The sequence below is a fragment of the Rhinichthys klamathensis genome, unplaced genomic scaffold (genome assembly GCF_029890125.1).
Source record: "Rhinichthys klamathensis goyatoka isolate OS25496 unplaced genomic scaffold, OSU_Roscu_1.1 h1tg000769l_1, whole genome shotgun sequence".
Lineage (NCBI taxonomy): Eukaryota > Metazoa > Chordata > Actinopteri > Cypriniformes > Leuciscidae > Rhinichthys > Rhinichthys klamathensis.
The window spans coordinates 35,001-58,321 of NW_026607169.1; the positions used below are offsets into that span (position 1 = coordinate 35,001).

The 23,321-nt window shown below is 37.1% G+C and overlaps 2 protein-coding genes across 3 annotated transcripts in view; one reads left to right on the forward strand and one right to left on the reverse strand.

Annotated features, from left to right (window-relative positions):
- rfc4 (replication factor C (activator 1) 4) overlaps positions 1 to 1,012 on the reverse strand; it is a 9,066-nt gene extending 8,054 nt beyond the window's left edge. Inside the window, exons 1-2 of the mRNA XM_056243013.1 lie at positions 740 to 1,012; positions 484 to 562 (exon numbers count right to left, since the gene is read on the reverse strand). Of these exons, the coding sequence (XP_056098988.1) occupies positions 484 to 562; positions 740 to 858 (198 nt within the window). The 5' untranslated portion in view covers positions 859 to 1,012. The remainder of the gene's footprint in view (positions 1 to 483; positions 563 to 739) is intronic.
- Positions 1,013 to 1,875: 863 nt separating this feature from the next.
- The window catches only part of sos1 (son of sevenless homolog 1 (Drosophila)), a 77,529-nt gene continuing 56,083 nt past the window's right edge, over positions 1,876 to 23,321 (forward strand). For both annotated transcript variants that reach the window (XM_056243011.1, XM_056243012.1), the window contains exons 1-5: positions 1,876 to 2,557; positions 14,697 to 14,822; positions 16,252 to 16,383; positions 21,273 to 21,437; positions 22,653 to 22,862. In XM_056243011.1, the coding sequence (XP_056098986.1) occupies positions 2,471 to 2,557; positions 14,697 to 14,822; positions 16,252 to 16,383; positions 21,273 to 21,437; positions 22,653 to 22,862 (720 nt within the window). In that variant the 5' untranslated portion in view covers positions 1,876 to 2,470. The remainder of the gene's footprint in view (positions 2,558 to 14,696; positions 14,823 to 16,251; positions 16,384 to 21,272; positions 21,438 to 22,652; positions 22,863 to 23,321) is intronic.

Consider the following 23,321-nt stretch of genomic DNA (forward strand, 5'->3'; position numbering starts at 1 on the left):
TTCTCGTGAGTTGTAGGGATGGGCGTATCGATATGAAGTATTGATACTGACGTCGAGTATCGATCTCAAATAAAAATATCGATATCACAGTGACATTATAATGACATAGTTCAATTAGGCCTACGATATTTTGTAGATTTCCATGGTTACTACTATAAGTAAACTTTTAACCATGTGTAAAGACAAAAAAATCGAATAAGTTCCAATTAAGGTGTATTGAATATTAAAATGCATTTCAAATAATAAAGTTAAGAGGGTATCATTACCAGTTATACTCTTAGTAATTCAATAATTTAAGATTTTTTATTTTATTTAAAAGTTCAGTTTAGAGGCATCATATCGGCGATACTGGCCTTTAAAGTATCGGTATGTATCAAAAACAAAATAAGTGGTATCGCCCATCCCTAGTGAGTTGTGATGATTCGCTATATAATGCTATATAAATAAAATTAACATTTGACATTGATGATTCGCCTCACGCACATCAGCGCCCTCTAGAGACTTCTTCAGTACTGCAACCACCTCCTCCTGAAAGGCCACTTCATCCACACACTTTGGTCTGCTAATTAAGAGATCAAAAACATGAACAGGTGAAATCTGAGGTCAACTATGAACACACGTCGGGTCAAAAATGCATAATTCAGTTTCATTTTTTAACGTTTGCTGATATGATATTTCAGTAACTCTCAGTCAGATCACATGAATATCGAGCTTTTATGCAGATATGATGAAGTCTCACTATTTCTCCACCCAGGGAAGTGCTCTCTGCTTCTTCTCTCCACCTGATGATGATGAAGATGATGAAGGTTTCTGAGCTTTAATACTCTGTGAGGAAGGTCCTTTCAAAAACGCCTGCATATCTCCACCTATAAACAGCACAACAGAACACACTACAGGGGGAGAGACGCTCTCACTACAGCTGACACGACCGACGGAAGAGAATAAGCAGAATAAATCTCGTTATGGTCGAATAAATGTGTATGAAACGCTTCAGGAGTTTGTTGACACTCCGCGAACCGTCAGATTCCCGCCAGACGCGCACTGACGTCACTGGCGCGCGCCGCCGCTCATCGTCACGTGATCACATTCACGCTGAAGTTTTTATTTATTTTTATAATATTAATATCGTTAGTAATATTGCCACACAGCAAAGAATATGTATTTCAAATAACTCAATGGTTTCTCAAGAAAGACGTCACAGGTGGTAAACATAATCATTATTGTGTTGTGGTGGGTAAATATCAAGTAAACCCTCCTTAATTTGTTTTAAAAAATGACGTACATCATACATAAAAAAAAAAAACATGAAAAAAGCCAGAGATTAAACTAATTTAGAAATGGAAGCCACAAAATCAAGCATAAATCCAAAACAATTGTAATTTCTAAAAAAATCGTAGAGCTGTAAAACTGTGAGCACGCACATAATTTTGTAATGAAAATATTTTTAATTGTATTATACGTTCTATATTTGAAAAATTGTCACATTTATTGTGCTACTCCTATGTAGGATTTTCCTGGTGACGGAGTGATCTGCGTCTCTGCGCTCTGTTAGTTTGGTCTGCGGCGCCGTGCGTCATTGCGTCATCGCACTCTAACAAACCCCAGAGATAAAGCACATTTAGTAACTAAAAATCAGTATCATAAAAAAGAAAATCAAGCTGTATATCCAAACCATTTCAAATTCTATTTTAGAGATGTAAAAAAAAGTAAGCATGCACTTTTTGTTTTTTAATGTATATTTAATATTATGTATTATTATGCTTGTTGAATTTGCTATATCCTTATTATTTATTATTTGATACTTATTATGTTTTACTTTCCGGGTGACGGGAGTGATCTGCGATCTGCGTCCCGGCGCTCTGTTAGTTTCGCCTGCGTCGCCGTGCGTCATCGCGTCATCACACGCTCAGTGTTTTTGCTTCGTCTCTTTCAAACCGCGGAGAGAATCTTTCTTTTCTACCTTCAGTTTTTCCTCTCGGTTTGGACTTGTGCGCTTCATCTGATGCTCGTGTGTTTGTCGCTGCGCGTGTGGGGCGGCTGACGCGAAACGCGCCGAGAGCAGAGAGTTTTTGGAGGCGTTTTATTGCGCATGTTCATGAACCGCCCGAATGAACGCGGATCAATAAAACACTGAGATCTGATCAAAACACGCGCATCAGCATCAAAAACAGCGAGTGTCCTGAAAACAGATGTGCTCTGTGACTGGAGTCGCTGATCAGACTGATCGATACCTCATCGATATCTGATCGATAACAGAGGAGCCCTGAGGAGATGCGCGCGCACTGATACACACATCTGATCGGTGTCTGATCGATAACACATGCCTGGCGGACTGTCTGGAGGATGAAATGGTCACATTAAGCAGGTGTGCTCTTCCTCCTCCTCCTCCTCTGGCTGGATGCTTTGAGCCGGTGTGTGAGATCAGGTGGATGTGACACACACACACACACACACACACACACACACAGTCATGCAGGCTGCGCCCTTCCAGTATGATTTCTACAGTGAGGAGAACGCGCCCAAATGGAGAGGACTGTTGGTGCCGTCACTCAACAAGGTGAGACAGCTGTCAATCACACTTCATACATGACCGATGCTTTATCCAAAGGGACTTGCAATAAAGATCTACATTGAATCAGATCACGTGTTCCTGGGAATCGAACCCATGACCTTGTCGTTGCCAGTGCTTTGATCTTTACTGTTTGAGTTTATCATCGGCCGATACTGATAACAAACTCTTATCTGAGTGCCGATATCTGAAGAGCAATTTACCGATATAATGCATGGAACACACATAAGAAAGAAACATACTTTGGTAAATCTTTATTATGACTGACAACTTCGAAATTATGACATACTATGTCATATTTATAAGATGAAACATCAATATTATGACCTAAAGAGTCGAAATAATCACACAAAAAGACATGATTATGATGCGATAGTCAAAATTATTACATAAGTCATATTTGAAAGATGAAACGTCAATATTAGGACCTAAAAAATAGCAATAGTCACACAAAAAGTCACGATTATGATGCGATGGTCAAAATTATGACATACTATGTCATATTTATAAGATAAAACATTAATATTATGACCTAAAGAGTAGCAATAATCACACAAAAAGACACGATTATGATGCAATGGTCAAAATTATGACATACTATGTCATATTTATAAGATAAAACATTAATATTATGACCTAAAGAGTAGCAATAATCACACAAAAAGACATGATTATGATGCGATGGTCAAAATTATGACATACTATGTCATATTTATAAGATAAAACATTAATATTATGACCTAAAGAGTAGCAATAATCACACAAAAAGACATGATTATGATGCGATGGTCAAAATTATGACATACCACATCATATTTATGAGGTGAAAAGTCAACTTTTGACTTAATGGCATGATTTCTACTTTTCATTTAATAAAAATGACTTATGTTATCTTTTGTTTTTGTAAGTCCTAATTCTCATATATTATGTTATAATTTTATAATTTTTCATATAATTCTGACTATATAATATGTTGTAATTTCTACTTTTAAGTCATGATTTTTTCATCTCTTGACTTAATGTCATAATTGAAAACTTTTTGTTATAATTATGACTATGTACTGTAAAATCATAATTCTGACTTGTGTCATAATTGAATTAGTTGACGATACAAGCGAGATTGTGAGATTTGCTATATAGTGCTTTACATGAGGCTATGTATGCAGATAAAGTTAGACATGCTTATTATTCAACTTTATAGAGATCTGTACAATAATATAGTTAAATTTAGTGATGATATAAACAATCAAGCTGGCAGAATTCCCATATATATATATATATATATATCTCTCTATATATATATATATATATCATTACTTGAGTACTGTATGCGAAGAAAGTTGGATATACTTGCATATCAACTTTATATATATATATCACTGTGCGATAATTTAAATATTATTTGCAACGATATAAACACTTTTTTCTTCATTGATTGTGTATATCATGATTGATCTGGATGTATGCTGATAAACTTGGACGTACTTATAGTTGTTGGAGTTATTAATTCGATATGTGGTGATATTGAGAATTATGAGACCTGTGAGGTTTTGTTTGATTTATAACAAGCCTAATTATTATTTGGTGATGTGCGCCATGACTGAATACACAATATGAATGTCTCATCGGTGGATAATAAATCAAGATAATCTCAGATTGTCTGAATATGAAGATAGTTGGATTGAGCTGCAGGTGTTCAGGAGAAACACACACGGGTCAGAACTGAGATCTCTGTGATCAGCCAATCAGAATCCAGCGTGTCGGCTGTGTGCAGATCCAAAATGGCGTCCTGCTGGCTGCAGTTTCAGCGTCTGTGGTTTCAGCGTCTGTGGAGGACGAGACGACACACACACACACACACACACACACACACACACACACACACACACACACTCTCTCTCTCTCTCACTCACTCACTCACTCACTCACTCACTCACTCACTCACTCACTCACTCTCACTCTCTCTCTCTCTCTCTCTCTCTCTCTCTCTCTCTCTCTCTCTCTCTCTCTCTCTCTCTCTCTCTCTCTCTCTCTCTCTCACACACACACACACACACACACACACACACACACACACTCACACTCTCTCTCTCTCTCTCTCTCTCTCTCTCTCTCTCTCTCTCTCTCTCTCTCTCTCTCTCTCTCTCTCTCTCTCTCACACACACACACACACACACACACACACACACACACACACACACACACACACACACACACACACACACACTCTCTCTCACTCACTCACTCACTCACTCACTCACTCACTCACTCACTCACTCACTCACTCACTCACTCACTCACTCACTCACTCACTCACACACACACACACACACACTCACACTCTCTCTCTCTCTCTCTCTCTCTCTCTCTCTCTCTCTCTCTCTCTCTCTCTCTCTCTCTCTCTCTCACACACACACACACACACACACACACACACACACACACACACACACACACACACACACACACACACACACACTCTCTCTCACTCACTCACTCACTCACTCACTCACTCACTCACTCACTCACTCACTCACTCACTCACTCACTCACTCACTCACTCACTCACTCACTCACTCACTCACTCACTCACTCACACACACACACACACACACTCTCACACTGTTGTGCTTGGCAGCTTTCTTGCGGTTTCTTGCTGCTTTCTGTGACATTGAATCCATAGCAACAGCAAAGCTCCCGAACTCGCTCGCCTGTCCTCCGTCTGTTCACTATCAGACGCTCCTCTGCTCTTCAGCGGCTGCGGTCTATAACCGTCCCTGCGGATCTTAAAAACACTCACATTCACTTGTATCACATTTAGGCCATAAAAAGTCTTAAATGCTTATAAGAAAAGTCTTAAACATTATAATTTGAAGAGGTCATACATTTGGGAATGGAAAAACAGGAATCGTGAAAACTGTCTGTCTGTCTGTCTGACTTTCATCTGTCCATCTATCTATCTATCTATCTATCTATCTATCTATCTATCTATCTATCTATCTATCTATCTATCTATCTGTCTGTCTGTCTGTCTGACGTTCATCTGTCTATCTATATATCTGTCTGTCTGTCTGACGTTCATCTGTCTATCTATATATCTCTATCTATCTATCTATCTATCTATCTATCTATCTATCTATCTATCTATCTATCTATCTATCTATCTATCTATCTATCTATCTATCTATCTATCTGTCTGTCTGTCTGACGTTCATCTGTCTATCTATATATCTGTCTGTCTGTCTGACGTTCATCTGTCTATCTATCTATCTATCTATCTATCTATCTATCTATCTATCTATCTGTCTGTCTGTCTGTCTGACGTTCATCTATCTATCTATCTATCTATCTATCTATCTGTCTGTCTGACGTTCATCTGTCTCTATCCCTTTATCTATCTATCTGTCTGTCTGTCTGACGTTCATCTGTCTATCTATATATCTGTCTGTCTGTCTGACGTTCATCTGTCTATCTATATATCTCTATCTATCTATCTATCTGTCTGTCTGTCTGTCTGTCTGACGTTCATCTATCTATCTATATATCTGTCTGTCTGACGTTCATCTGTCTATCTATATATCTGTCTGTCTGTCTGACGTTCATCTGTCTATCTATATATCTCTTTCTATCTATCTATCTATCTATCTATCTATCTATCTATCTATCTATCTATCTGTCTGTCTGTCTGTCTGTCTGACGTTCATCTATCTATCTATCTATCTATCTATCTATCTATCTATCTATCTATCTATCTATCTATCTATCTATCTGTCTGTCTGACGTTCATCTGTCTCTATCCCTTTATCTATCTATCTGTCTGTCTGTCTGACGTTCATCTGTCTATCTATATATCTGTCTGTCTGTCTGACGTTCATCTGTCTATCTATATATCTCTATCTATCTATCTATCTATCTGTCTGTCTGTCTGTCTGTCTGACGTTCATCTATCTATCTATATATCTGTCTGTCTGACGTTCATCTGTCTATCTATATATCTGTCTGTCTGTCTGACGTTCATCTGTCTATCTATATATCTCTATCTATCTATCTATCTATCTATCTATCTATCTATCTATCTATCTATCTATCTATCTGTCTGTCTGTCTGTCTGTCTGACGTTCATCTATCTATCTATCTATCTATCTATCTATCTATCTATCTATCTATCTATCTATCTATCTATCTATCTATCTATCTATCTGTCTGTCTGACGTTCATCTGTCTCTATCCCTTTATCTATCTATCTGTCTGTCTGTCTGACGTTCATCTGTCTATCTATATATCTCTATCTATCTATCTGTCTGTCTGGCAGGGCTCAACATAAAAAAAAATCTCCACTGGCCCCCAGGGCCAGTAGATCAGAGTTTTGCTGGCCCCTTCTTTATTTTTACTGGCCCTGAAAGAAATATAAGGAAAAGCACTTTTCCATTAAACTGTATTTATTGTATACATTAGAATTAATTTTTCTTGTCCCCTCACAATGACAGTAAACTAATTATTACATTACATGAGTGATGAGTAACGTTACATAGGCCTATTTTCACTTCAAAATGGTGAAATTAAACAAAAGTATATTAGTTTGCCTGATTATTTTTGTCATTCGTTTAACATTTATGACCTAAAAAAAGCTGTCAATGGAAAAAAAGAAGAACAAAACAATGTTGAAATTGAAGGATATGGAAACAAATATAGGGAATGTAATGTAGGCTATGCAATAGGCTATATTATGTGCAAAAAGGTGGTTCAAATCACATTACATTCTAAAATTGTAACATTACAATCTAAAAACTTTGTTTTTAAAATGACTAAAGGCTAAACTAAAAACAAAAGCAAACACTAATTATTTTAGCCTGCATTTGATTACCCCATTATAATGGTCACTTTCATAAAGAATATACTTGTAGGTTTAAAATTCCACATATGGCACATTTATTGTCTCCAACAACAAATATTTTAGCAACATGTATATTTTAGTCAGAATTTTTTGCGCTACTCTTTATTGTGCTCGTCTGTTAGAGGCGCGCGTGCTCGCGGCGGCGCTCATTAACGGAAGCTTGAATTTTAGCGGAGATTCACTTGCAGAAGCTCGTCCTCTCCTGACAGTGAAATGGACATATTTGTTTGACTTTCTAACATTTACAGATGGAGAATATACCCGTGAAATGTAAGTTAAGCACTGAGGAAAGCACCACATCTCAAACGCATTAAACAGCCCAAGTATTTATCTGTCAGTCAGCAACAGTATCTGTCAGAGCATCTGACAGGGCTGCTTTAAACTTGTTAACTATATCTTACTAGTTATTTTGAAGCGCTTAATACTAGCTTGTGTCATGTTTAGGACAATTGTACTATCTATGTTCTTTCACTGCAGGAGCTCACACTGCCCTCCGCTATATTTTTCAGATGTGCTCGTATCAAACTACTGTATCGATAAACGGTATTGCCTCATTCCATATCGTTTAAAAAAATCGATATATTGTACAAACTCGATATATGGCCTACTGCCCAGCCCTACTAGGAATGTCCTCTTTCTCGTATCAGCCTCGTAGTTCTTCGACATTTTAACACGTTATAAATAACCTGAAGTAACATTGACACTCTTCGCGCCACTGTGTATCATGACGTTTGCTGTTTGTTTTGCTGATGGCCATTCACTGGCCCGCGCGGGCCAGTGACTGGCCAACCAACTAGCCCGACATACTCTTTTACTGGCCCCGGGCCATCGGGCCATTGCTTATGTCGAGCCCTGCACTGTCTGTCTGTCTGACGTTCATCTATCTATCTATCTATCTATCTATCTATCTATCTATCTATCTATCTATCTATCTATCTATCTATCTATCTATCTATCTATCTATCTATCTATCTGTCTGTCTGTCTGTCTGTCTGTCTGACGTTCATCTATCTATCTATCTATCTATCTATCTGTCTGTCTCTCTGTCTGACGTTTATCTGTCTCTATCTCTCTATCTATCTGTCTGTCTGTCTATATATATATCTATATATATATCTATCTGTCTGTCTATCTATCTATATATCTGTCTGTCTGTCTATATATATATCTATATATATATCTATCTGTCTGTCTATCTATCTATATATCTGTCTGTCTGACGTTCATCTGTCTCTGTCTGTCTGTCTATCTATATATCTGTCTGTCTGTCTGTCTGTCTATATATATATATATCTATATATCTATCTGTCTGACGTTCATCTGTCTCTGTCTGTCTATCTCTCAATCTATCTATCTATCTGCCTGTCTGTCTGTCTGTCTGTCTGTCTATCTATCTATCTATCCGTCCGTCCGTCCATCTATTTATCTATCCTGTCATTCTGTCTGTCTATCCTTTCTGTTGTTCTGTCTTATCTATCTATCTATCTATCTATCTATCTATCTATCTATCTATCTATCTATCTATCTATCTATCTATCTATCTATCTATCTATCTATCCTGTCATTCTGTCTATCCTTTCTGTTGTTCTGTCTGTTCTATCTATCTACTGTCTGTCTGTCCATCCATCCATCCATCCGTCCGTCCGTCTGTCTGTCTGATCGTGTCCTGTGGTGTGAGCTGGAGTTGTGTTTGACAGACGGAAGAGTGTCTCCGTCTCGTCAGAGTTCAGTGATTCTAGCGAAACATCACGGCCCGGCAGAGACTCGCCTGAGCAATAGCAGCCCTGATCGTCAGAAGGGCTTCAGTGCCGTCCTCCTTCTGAAGGTGTGTGGGCTTCGTCTTTATAATCGCTGCAAGACTCGTGTTAGAGGTTTGATTTCTTCACTAGAATGATTGACTTAAACAGCACTAGTGATGATGATGTAGATTGTTATACAGGATCCTGTGAGACTGTATGGGTACGTGTGTATATTTTCCCATATTGCAGCACAGATGCTTTAAAGAGGGCATATTATGCTCTTTTTCAAAGTCTTGATGTTGTTTTCAGGCTCTACTAGAACTTGAATGTTGATTATTCTCCTCATATTCTCCATTGTTGCGGCTCCTCTCTTCCCAGTCTGTCAGTAACGCTCTGTTTACTTCCTGTCTCTATGAAGCCCCTCCTTCTGAAAAGCACACTGTGCTCTGATTGGTCGGCTGGAGCAGTGTGTTGTGATTGGTCGAGCACTTCGAGTGTGTTTGGGAAATGTCCAATAACCGCCAGTTTAACACACTACTAACTAACTCAACCAGGCCCCGCCCCTTTATTCTGCGTATGAATTATTATAATGAGGAATATTGAGACGTGTTCCCGGAAGAAACTCAAGACTACAATGGAGGCGTTTCAGGAGTTCAGAAACACTGATATAGAGAATAACATTACACACTAAAGACGAATGAACATGAGAAAAGCACATTTTAAGTGGCTGCATGAATTGTAAATGAGAACAGGCTGACTGTGTGTGTTGCTGTTCTCACACACACACACACACACACACACACACACACACACACACACACACACACTGTCAGCATACTGTACTGTGCATTCCCACTAAATACCAGCACGCCATAGTGCCGCCACAGGAATGCTGGGAATGAAGCGTCAGGCATGTGATCCGAGTCTGAAGCGCATGGGAACAGAAAGCAAAAGGAAAACGTCCTGAGCTCTCGGTCCGTCACATGTCCACGGTTTCAGACTCGCTAAAATTTGTGTGTGTGAGTTTGTGTGTGTGAGAGAGAGAGTGTGTGAGAAAATTGCCTTCACCAGATCGCTCTCTGTCTTGCATCTTCACTTGTAGATCTAGCTATGGCTTGTGAACTGAGGCTGATAGTCAGTCTCTACAGGTGCAGATCAACACGGGATTGACCAATCAGAAGACAGAACCGGAGCCAGCTGCACCTTGTCTTCAGAGGGCTTGATTTCATGTGAATTTGTTAAAAAAATATATAAAATAACACATAATAACCAGTCAGTTATCAGCCATTGAGCTAAAATATTTACTTCAATCCCTCTGAGATTTCAAAATGTAATTTTTTAGGGATTTAAAAACACATTCACATGTTCATAGTTCTCTGATGTTAAATTAATGCTAGTCAACAATTAATATATTTTATCTTTTTTTTAGTAGGTGCTTTATTTTGATGAATTTTATTTTAAAATAATTAACGACTAAATTAGTGTTTTTGTTTTCGATTTATTTAAAATTTTAAATTTTAAATATTTAACATTTTTAATTTTATTTAAAAAATTTAACATTTTAATGATTTTATTAGTTTTAGTAAGTTTTATTTGAATTGTTCCTATTTTAAAATAATGTAGTTTAATCCTAAATTTGTTTGATTTAATTAACTTAAGTGTTTTATTTTTTAACTCTTTTAATAAGTGGTATTTATATTAAAAAAATTGACTTTTTTATTTAATTAGTACATTTTATTTTAAGTTCTATTTTAAATGTATGTATATTTGAATTTAATTATTAGAAAGTTTTTTATTTACTTATTTTAATTTGACATATTTGATTGAATTAACTTTTACAAGGTATTTTTATTTTGTATTTTAAAAATAATTTATTTTTAATAGCGTTTTATTTTTAACCCTTTTAATAAGTGGTACGTTAATTTTTTTTATTTAATTAAAAAGTTGTATTTTTAGTTCTCTTTTAAATGCATGTATATTTTAATTTATTTATTAGTAAGATTTATTTTAAAATTATTTTAATTTGACATAATTGATGGAATTAACTTTTAATAAGTGATTGTTTTATTTTAAAAATACTTCATTTAATTTTAAATTTTTATGAGTTATATTTTAGTATTTTTTTGTTTTGTTCTTATTTTAAAATGTTGTATTTATATACATTTGTATCATGGGTATGTTTATTTAGATTATTTTTATTTAAAAATGATTTACTTATTTTAATTTTAAATATTTGATTTAAGCAACTTTTAATGATTGCTTTATTTAAATTTTTTTTTTTTTTTTTCACATTTTTATGATGCACTTAATTGTTATTTTTTCCTCAGCTTGATCATGATGAATCAGAGTAGTTTTATTGGAGTTTCTTGCCCCAGTAACCCGACCGTGTTTGTACTCGAGCGTCTGACGTCTGGATTCTGTACGGTGGAACAGCAGGGTAAAGTGTGTGTGTGTGTGTGTGTGTGTGTGAACGCAGGCCTGTACTAGCTGTGGTTTCTCAGAGTAAAATTCCTGTCATAACTGTGAAGTCGAGCGTTGTGTGTCGCTACTGAACGTGATGGCATCATGAGCGCTGCTGATTCTGCATTTCTGTGATCTACTGTATGCATCTGTCAGGCTTGTTGTGGTTTTAGATTGATTGACAGCTGTCCATCACTGTGCTGTGCTTTAGTTGGCGTCGGTAGTTTGTGTTGAGGATTTCCCAGAATGTCACACAGAAACCCATTTACACACTGAGACTTCACATGAGGAACTGTGTGTGTGTGTCGTGAACGATGTCTCAACAGGAAGACGTCCTCAGGCCAGCTTTACTAGAATACCCACAATCCCTCACATGCTGTATGTTTCTGGCTGCGCTTTTAAAAGCATCTCATTGTGGGAGCTGACGAATCCCTCACACACACAGATTTAGGTGGGAGGGAGAATAAAGACACTCGTTATTTTAGTATCATGCTATTATAGCTTTTTTATGAATATTATTTTTAGGTTTTATAGTATTTTGATGTCATTTTTTTTATTAGTGTTTGGTTGTTTTGTTAGATTTAATATTGTCAGTATAGATTTTTTCCCGTTAGTTTTAGTTGTTTTAGTACTTCATGTTAAACTAAATGAAAATGAGAAATGTTGCCTTGATAAGTTGAATTTTTAAAAAATATTATTATAATATTTTTTATATATTATGTTATTTCGGCTAATGATTATTTTATTTCAACAAGTAGATGTTGCTCAGATTGTTAAAGTCCCCCTGTAGTCAATAACTTTATCCCAAAACTCATCTTTGATCACCAAAATTACATATTTAAATGTGTTTTCCTTGAAAAAAAATTCTTCATGCCTTAAAATATCTTGAATGTAACTCGACACCCTTTGCCTCATTTAGTATGCGGTTCTATGAATATGCAAATGAGCCCCGCCTCCACTCCGTCACTCAGCTTCAGAGATCCACTGGTTGACGATCACACGTTGATCTGATTGGTTACAAGCTCGTTTGTGACGTCACACAAACGGGCCCGCCGGCGGGCCCATTTGCCATTGCATGTTTAAAACAATAATATCTTAGTAAAAACCTAAAGTAATATTGCCAAACTATATATCATTTGAAAGCTTAAAATCTCTAGTTTTCATATTTGGTGGCTGTTATCTAAAATATATTACAGAGGAGCAGAAATTTATCAATTTGCAACAAGAATATTTCATATTCATTAGGAGTATTTAGGCCTTTATTTTGAAATAACAATAAACATGAAAAATCATGAAAGATTGGTAGAAACCTCAGTTTGTTTTCATGCCATGAGTTCAAAAGATAACACCAATTCCATTTTATGAGAAAAAAAGGTCTGAAAATGTTTTAAATATAAAGAAAAATGTATGGATTCTCGATTTGTAATGCGGCTGCGAGCTATAACGCTATAACGTAGTCTTTATGCATTTATTAGAGGTTTAATTCAAATCAAATACTGCCAAACCACCCATACTACTTCTGAATAGGATGTCTACTTCATAAATTGTATGAAAATTATGGAAATACATGGTTCAGATTACTCAAAACATATGAAAATGGAGGCGCCCTTATATGGGCAGTAATGGAGTCTGGTGTTCACCTAGTGAAAAAGTTGGGTACTGCGCCCAAATAAAATCTTACTGAAAGCTCATTTTTTTGAGATATCAACCTAAAATTTGGAATACAACTTCAGATTTTTTACTTTAATTTTCTTGCAGTTTTAGAGTAAAATATATTTTGTAATATATATATTTTATATAAAATATTAATCATCATATTTTTACATTACACAATTTCATAAACTCAAACTTATATAACTTTTTTTCTGTGTCATTTTGTACAATTTCTAGACTTCTACAATAATCTGGAAAATGTCTTCTTTAAAACAAGACCAGCCATAGGTCTATATTCCAAAGCATTCCTGAATTACAACCATTTAAGTTTGGATAGTGATTTTTATGTCTATGCAAAAAAAAGGGGGGTGACAGTTAACAGGTTAAGCAGAAAATACTCAGCAATGCTGTTGACTTATGAACTTACACATGGTGTGTCTTAAAGCATATTAAAAACACCACATAGACACATAAACAACATTAAAAACTTGATTTTCACTACAGGGGGACTTTAAAAGTAGCCCAATTCTGCGGGAAAACCACGGACTTGGCAACCCTGCAGTGAATCGTGTTCCAAAAAGATTGGGAACATTAAGAAAGTCTTTCTTTTACATATTTAAACACCTGTGTTGCCTTCTTGCTCATTACAGTCAGTTTGCTTAAATTAACATGTTAGAGTGTAAGGTGCAAAAACACAGGAAATGACATCGCCCTGACCTCATAACGCACCCAATCCTCCGATGTCTGCTCTGCTTTTCTTGGCTCTGTCGGGTCAGACACGGGGAACTGCAAACACTCTTGTTATTATTTCATTACATTTCATCTACTGATGTTTTTATAGAGCTGATGTGTGATGGTTCTTTTACAAATATTAATTTGAGGATTTGGTGTCGGGCTGAGCAGATTTAGATGCGCGTCTCGTTCTGTTGTGTTTAAAGTCCCCCAGTAGTCAATAATTGTACTTTGATCATAAAAATGACTTATTATAATGTTTTCTCCTTGACAAAAAAGTCTTAATACCTTAAAATATCTTGAATGTAACTCGACACCCTTGCCTCATTTAGTATGCGCGGTTCTATGAATATGCAAACGAGCCCCGCCTCCACTCACTCCCTCAGCTCAGAGATCCACTGGTTGACGATCACACGTTGATCTGATTGGTTACAAGGTCGTTTGTGACGTCAGAAACACCAGCGATTTCAAACCGTGTTTTTGAGACTGTCTTTGGTTCACTGCAGTTTTAAGCAGAAAATACTCAGCAATGCTGTCGACTTATGAACTTACACATGGTGTGTCTTAAAGCGTATTAAACACCACATAGACACATAAACAACATTAAACACTGGATGTTCACCATGTTGTTGTTGTGTGTGTGTTTCAGGTGCTGAACCAGGTGCACCCGAAGCTGTCGTCCCAGCAGGAGGCGCTCCAGTACATCGAGGGCCTGATTCTGGTGCTGCTCAACACACTCTGTCAGGCGCAGCCGCGCACCGTTCAGGACGTCGAGGTGAACCCCGTCGCCATGACAACCGCCGCCGAAACGTTAAAGGGATAGTCAGAGAATGTCTAATAAGGGGAGAACTCCCACTCCCAGTAAATGTCCGGCTCCTGAACTGGCTGCAGTTCCACTCCGGCTCCACATGGGGGCGCTCACAGGACGAGTGCAGAATGAATGGAGGTCTATGGAGCGAAACCCCTCAAAATCCACTTTTCTCAGGATATATTTTTTTGTCTAGTAATTTGAATGTTGTTTTCGAAAGGAGATGCAAAGAAATGACAGATTACTGGGTGTTAGATTTTTTTAGAGTCACTTATTTGCTTTTAAAAGTCTTTTCAAAATGTCAATGACGTCATACGCACGACCAGAGATACTGCTTTACGGCAATCCTTCAGTCACTTTGGTGCTTTCGCGCTCTGCACTTTCCTTTCTCTCGAGGCATCGACAACACAGCTGACACAGGTAAATAAATACATGTGTTAGAAGAGTTAAGTCCCGCTTCGGATGCCATCAAGCGGTGTCTCTGGTCGTAATCAGTCCTTCACTGACCAACCAGCGTCCATTAGCGTGTTATGGGCAACAACAACTCAACCTGTAAGAACTCGAAAGGACATAAGCACTCGTTCATTCAACTTTCGCCCTATAACCCATGTTGAACTTGCAAAACCTACAATCAAATCTGAGATTTCTCAACGGCAATCGGGTGAGAGAGACACATTTAGCCGTCTAGCCCCATAGACTCCCATTCATTCTGCACTCGGGCGATCGCCCCCAGTGGAGCTCTGGTGGAACTACAACCACAACTCGGGACAATAGGACTTAATTGGGAGTGGCCAGGCTCTCCGTAGACGGGCTTTGGGATAGTTCACTCAAAAATTAAAATTAGCCCATGATTTACTCACCCTCAAGCCAAATATGACAAACATAGAGTTATGATGCAAGAAAGGCGTGTTGCTTGGAGACACCGAGCATCATGGGACTCACTATAACGTATATCTATCTTTTATTGTGCGACTGGCTTTAATGTGTTTCTCATTTCTGACTCCATGAGCGTTTCAGACGGCGCTCGGACCTTCACTAACTCATGTTCCACGTGTTTGTTTTTGTGTGTTTGGTCGTTGCTCACAGACGCCGGCTGTGAGATGGACAGGTGCTTTAGTTTGTGGTTAAGACCTCAACCACAGAGCATGCTAAACCGGTTAGCTGGTTTATCATGGTCGGGTCCCTCCGCTTGTTCTCTGATCTTAGATTTCATCATCATCTTCATCTTCACAGCCATCATAATCCCTCTTCATCTCTCTCTCTCTCGCATTGTACCGTGTGAAAGATCATGCTTCATCCCTCAGCCCTTTATCCTGTGATGCCCCACACATATAAACTCTGTTTGCTTGCTGTTTCTGCTGGTTTCTCCATCTCATATGTGACTGTGGCTCTTTAGGAGCGTGTGCAGAGGAGTTTCCCGCACCCGATCGAGAAATGGGCCATCGCAGACGCTCAGGCTGCTATAGAGAAGAGGAAGAGGAGGAACCCTTTAGCCCTGCCGGTGGATAAGATCCATCCGCTCCTGAAGGTAATTCAGCTGGAGTTTTAGTTACACTGTGCCTTTAAATTATTCATAAAGGGGCGGGGCCTGGTTGCGTTAGTTAGTAGTGACTGTGTTGGCCATTTTTTTTAAGACGTAATTGAATAGAAAATCAATAATTTACTAAATTGTAATTTAAGATTCAAAGTAAATTCAACAGTCACACGTGGAAGCAAATTTTCTGCGTCCTATCAAAATGACGTTTAACCCTGTAAAGCCTGAAATAATGGTCAGACAAATCTATTTTTTGACATGTAGACAAAATATAGTTAAAAAACCTAAAACGCAAAAAAAAAAAAAATGCGTATGTGTGTTTTGTTGACTATCAATCATATTACAGGTGAAACTCTGAAATATCGTGCAAAAGTTCATTTATTTCAGTAATTCAACTCAAAAGGTGAAACTAATATATTATATAGACTCATTACATGCAAAGTGAGATATTTCAAGCCTTTATTTGTTATAATTGTGATGATTATGGATTACTGCTTATGAAAACCCCAAAGTCAAAATTAGAATATTGTGAAAAGTTTTTCATAAGCTGTAAGCCATAATCATCTCAATTATTATCATCACAAAGGCTTGAAATATCTCACTTTGCATGTAATGAGTCTATATAATATATTAGTTTCACCTTTTAAGTTGATTTACTGAAATAAATGAACTTTTGCACCACATTCTAATTTTTCCAGTTTCACCTGTAGATATGAAGAGTTTGGTTCCAAAACACGATAAACGCCATTTCTAAAAAAAATTAGTTACTGCAAAAATCAGTATTGTATCTGGTTGGTATTGAAAAGTCAATGTTTAATTTGAAGTAAAATGCGATATCCGCCGTGTTATTCTGTCATGTTTTCTCCCTTTCTTTCCAAACCGCGACAAACTCCAGTCTCCCTTCTCTGCAGAATGCGATATATCCGCTCTCAACCAATCACAACGCACCATTCCACTCTCAACCAATCACAACGCACCATTCCACGCAATGTAAACAGTAACGGCAGCGCCTTAAATACACCCGGCTTCCTAGTTTTTCTTATCTATTTTGTACTTTTCGATCAACAAACAAACAAAAAAATGGATAATTTTGACGGCATTGATGAACCTGTGGTGGTTTCTGCGGTGGGTGAGAAACGTAAGGCATCGAAATCAAATCATTTACGTGAGGAGATTAAGAAGACGAGGCACTCGAGGCATGTTTTTAATCTTCTTTACAGTTCTTAATAAAAATATTATACTAATAAACTTACATTGTTGTGTATTTTCAACAGTTTCAATATGAAAAAAAAAACTTTTTTATTGATTCAATGGATTAATTGCATTTTGATTTTAAAAAAAAATGGATTTATTGCATTTTGGGGGGGGAAATAATCCGTTTTTACAATAAATCTTTGGAAAAAAAAACCTGGATTTAATTTTTTTTGTTATTATGACCTACAAATGCTATGTGAAAGTTTGAAACAGAAAATAATGGTTTTCATCTTTCCACTTTCTTGGTAAAGAAAACACGTTTTTACTCAAATTAATCTAAATGGATTTATTGCGTTTTGGAACCAAACTCTTCATATATAAACATAGAGTTGAGTTGTCCTGTAGATGGCGCTGTTACTCAACACAGTTCCTGTCAACATGCCCTTGTGTTTTACTGGCACCTGAAACAATCATTTATTCTCTTATATAATTTCTTACAGCGCTTTAGCATAAGTGAACACACCCATTTCTCTGATAATTTACTTTTCTGCCTTTTTTTCTATTATTAAAGCAGTTTACATTACAGTTAGACGATACCATCAATACAAAACACATAAAACAGAAAGGGTGTACATGTAATTATGTGAAGTGTGTGTGTAAAATTGTGTTGTTGAGTGTGTGTGTATCTATTATAAGTTTCCTAATATATTTGTAGAACAATTCTCATTATATATACAATTTTTATATATATATAGCAATAGTAATAATCAAAGATGTGATAAAAAAGAAAGGAATAAAAATAAGCTATCAGAGAAATGGTGAGGTTGTTGAGAGAAAATGAAAGAAAAGAAGAAAAAATGTAATTATTCAGTGCTTAGCTTAAGTGAACACACCCATGCTAAAGTCGTCTAAAAAGAGGGTTAAAAAATCATATTTTGGAAATGTATCTTAATGCCTTAATTGAAAAAATAAGGAGAAATCCAACCTTTAAGGACACCAATTTTTTTAGTGAATGAATAATGTATCGTAAATGAATAAATGTTCAGGGGTCATAAGTCAGGACACCCCTGTGTTAAACTCCCATAGAGGGGCAGATTTATATTTGTAAAGGCCAGTTATTTCATGATCCAGGACACTATGATCCTGATAAAGTTCCCTCGGCCTTTGGGATTAAAATATCCCACATCATCACACACCCTTCACCACACCTAGAGTCGGCATGGTTTTAGCTCAGTTAGCCTAATAGCTGATTTGATTAGCATTGAGAGACGATCTTATGGAAAGTTCCCCATGCCGACTCTAGGTGAAGGGTGTGTGATGATGTGCGGATGTTTAGTGTGTTTTACTGGCACCTGAAATAATCACTTATTCTCTTTTATAAAACGGTTAGTTCCAATCCTTGATTCTGATTGGTCAGTAGCTGTGTTTTATTCACGATGACCGCTTCACCCAACGGTTCTATGTATCACTACACAACACCCATAGAAACCACTCTTAGCAACGCAAACACATGTTTGATCCGAAGACTGTAGAATAACACGTTTGAGTCCTTTCCATGTAAAAGTCTTCTCTACTGACCGACTCACTCATTAAGACAGTGTTTGCCGCCATCTATTGGCAAAATAATGTATGTAACTTCTGTTGCTGTTACTGTCAGGGACTATTTTTTCCAGCGGAAGGAAGACTTTTAGTGATTTTACTTTATGAAAGTTGCATATTTTTCGGCTTTAATATTTGTATTGTTTGGTAACTGTTTTACAGCACAGCCTGTCGTACCTTATTGCTTACATATAATTCTCTTCAATAATTGCTCTGCTCAGGGGCGGAGCTAGACTCTCAGTACAGTGGGGGCGGAGCTTCATCATGGGGCCCTCTGCTACCAAGTCAATTAAAACCGTAAAAAAAAAAAGTAAAATATCTGATGAATGCATATGTAATAATGTGTCACTTGTTGAGCCAAGTAAGCTTATATGTTAAATAAAACACAAAGGCTATCTCGTTCTTTTCAGAGAACAGTCTGTTTTCTTTCGTTTTGAATTGTTCTGTAAAAGTACACATTTCGAGCTTTCTATAGATATATTTCTCAGGTGTGTGAGGCAAGTAGGCCTACTCTGTGTTTCGGTTCATTTATGACTCACAAGACGAGCTCCAGTTCACGCGCCGGCGCCTCTGTGTCGTGATTATCTATTGTCTGCTATAGCCTATTTACTTCTTATTTATTAAATCCAGGCAATTGGTTGATGAAACGTTGATTAAAATTAAGATACAATTAATACAAAACGAAATTCGCCTTAATGAATGGCTTTGTGCCTTATGTATGATGTCTCTGGGAAAGTTTTAAAGCAGTCTTTCAGTGCCGCTTTCAGAGCGCTCACGTCCGTAATGGGGAACTGTCTCGTAACATTGCTTTTCCCTCATAAATGCGAACACGAAAAATAAGACAAAATGAATATTTTGTTCTGTGGAGAGCCAGCCCTTCTTCATCCGGTGGGTATTGCTTTTTGTACTTTTGCCACCTAAAAGTTAACGTTTTTTTGTGTCACGTCCGTGTATTTCCCTCATATTAAATATAAAACGCATGTGTAGACTGATATTTTTCTAATCTCTGGAGTCTGGACTCCTTTATTAAAGTCATTTATTAAATGAAACAGAAGTTGAGATTGTCATTTTTTCTTTGTTGTGACGTATATCCGAGTGAAACGGCTTCTGAAATTAGAAAAAAATGTAGGGCGGGGCTTGATTTCGTCTTGATTGGATCGTTGGAGGTTGGGCGTTGCAAACAAAATGGAGGCAGATTTGAATGTATCTTCTCTGAGAGGCGGTGCACCGATAGCCGCACCCTTTCGCCATTGCACGTGACCGAAAGAGAAGAGAGGTCGTGTCGAGGGGGGAGGGAAGGGTAATGTATTTGATTAAAGATCATAAGGGTACATGAATTTTTTTTAAAAATAATGAAGTGCACAGATAAATCATTTATAATAAACACTACAATATTACATATAAAAAGAAGATTTGTCAAATTTGATTTCATGCCGACTTTAAGGAGGATAAACAGACGTTTCAATATATTTAATGTTGGTTATTCAATATATTGGTATTAAATTTTCTGAGAATTTACATTTAAAGTTTTTTTTTACCTCACGTCACATCCATAACGCTGGAATTGCCCAATTTTAAAGAAATTATCCTCGACTAGTGTTGTGGTGTAGGTCTACGTATTTTATTATGTTAACTTCAAATAATAGCCTACTAATAGTAATTTAAAGATTTGGTAGCATTGGATCTGGACGGGAAGGATAACGCTGGGAGTTGGAGTGTGTGGCGATTCTGCCTTCTCACACACATTTCGGTTTCATATCGCATATCAGCCATCATTTCTACTAAAGAAAATGACAAAAAATAGTAACGCACAGTAATTTGGATCAGTAATTTTAATCTGATTACTGGTTTGGAAATAGTAACGCGTTATTACTCGTTACTGAAAAAAGTTACCGGCATCACTGCTGGCGAGGGCCCCGTTCCTGTCCAGTGACGCAAGATCGGCGGCGTTTGAGGGGCCCCTTATTGGCACGGGGCCCTGGGGCGGCCGCACCCACGCTATCTCCGCTACTGGCTCTGCTCTTTTGTGTTCGTGTGTCCATTAAGCATGAGTGATTGAGCTGATCGTGTGACCGTGGTCTCTCCTGCAGGAGGTTCTGGGGTATAAGATCGACCACCAGGTGTCCGTGTACATCGTGGCGGTGCTGGAGTACATCTCTGCCGACATACTGAAGCTGGCGGGGAACTACGTGCGAAACATCCGCCATTATGAGATCTCGCAGCAGGACATCACCGTGGCCATGTGTGCGGATAAGGTATGACATCACCGAACACCAGCTCTGTCATCGTTAACACACTCGGTTCAAACATCTGTCAAATTAAATCAAAGAAAATGAAAAATGTTGCATTGGCAATAAACCAAAATGAGTTAAAACACTAACATTTTTAACTGGAAATAAACTAAAACTTAAAATAAAAATAAATTAAACCTTAATTGCAAAACTAATTTTTTTTTATTATAAAATGACAAAAGCACACAACGAAATGACTCAAACTTAACTAAAATTAAAAAAAATTAAACTAAAAACATACAAATAAAGGCTAATCCAAAAATGTTAATAACACTGGGCCTAAAAAAATCTAAAAATCATCAATTTGTCTTATAAAAAAAGTATGAAATGAAATAAATAATTATAAAAAATATTTTAAATATGATAAAAACAAATTCTGTGCTTGTTGGTAGGGCAGCAATTTTGTGATTATATATCAATATGACTATAAAATAATAATTAGTAGTAGTCGTAGTATTATTACTAAATAAAAGTATAAGACATTTTACTGATATATATTTTATTTTACTGTGAAATATAACAATAGAAAACTAATATAATAATTTTACATTGTGTTGTTTTATTGTGTTGTACACAGCATGTTTTATTTTACATTACAACTGTAAAATTACAATACTTATATTTAATATCATATATATAATATTAAATATAATACATATTTTTTACATCTGTAAAAGTACAATACTAAATATAATAAATATTACATATATATGAATAAATATCAATTTATATATATATATAATATATATAAATTTCTCCATTTTCAATAATAATTAAATAATTTTACATTGCAACTGTAAAATTATAATACCTATATTTAATATCAATATATAATATTATATATATATACATACACGTTTGAAAAATGAAAAGGAGAAAAAATCAAGAAATTAAATATTTCAATATATATATATATATGCTTGCGTGAAAATAAACAGCGATTCGCTCTGAAACACATGCATGTATTTAATTAAATCGCATAAATTGCACTAAGTCATAAATCAGCATTTCGGTTTTATTTTATTTTATTTTTTGTATTAACCGTGCAGCTCTAATTGAACACATCAAACGTCAACATTCAAGCGAATAATCTCCACCCAGCACTTGCTCAAGCCCCGCCCCTGTTACTCAAGCTCCGCCCCTGTTACTCAAGCCCCGCCCCTGTTGCTCTGGTTGCAGGTGCTGATGGACATGTTCCATCAGGTGGAGGAGGACATCAGTGTGTTCCCTCTGATGGACGAAGAGCCGTCGGCATCGGAGGAGCAGATGTACTATGATCTGGTGAAGGCCTTCATGGCCGAGGTACGGCAGTATCTGAGGGACCTCAACCTCATCATCAAGGTGTTCCGCGAGCCCTTCAACTCCAACAACATGCTGTTCTCCTCTCACGTGAGTCTTCCTCTTCATCCTCACACTCATCTTCCTCATCCTCACACTCCTCGTCATCCTCACACTCCTCACACACTCCTCATCATCCTCACACTCCTCTTCATCCTCACACTCCTCACACACTACTCATCATCCTCACACTCCTCTTCATCCTCACACTCCTCACACACTCCTCACACTCCTCATCATCCTCACACTCCTCACACACTTCTCATCATCCTCACACTCCTCATCATCCTCACACTCCTCGCACACTCCTCACACACTCCTCTTCATCCTCACACTCCTCACACACTCCTCTTCATCCTCACACTCCTCACACACTCCTCTTCATCCTCACACTCCTCACACACTCCTCTTCATCCTCACACTCCTCACACACTCCTCTTCATCCTCACACTCCTCACACACTCCTCTTCATCCTCACACTCCTCACACACTCTTCATCCTCACACTCCT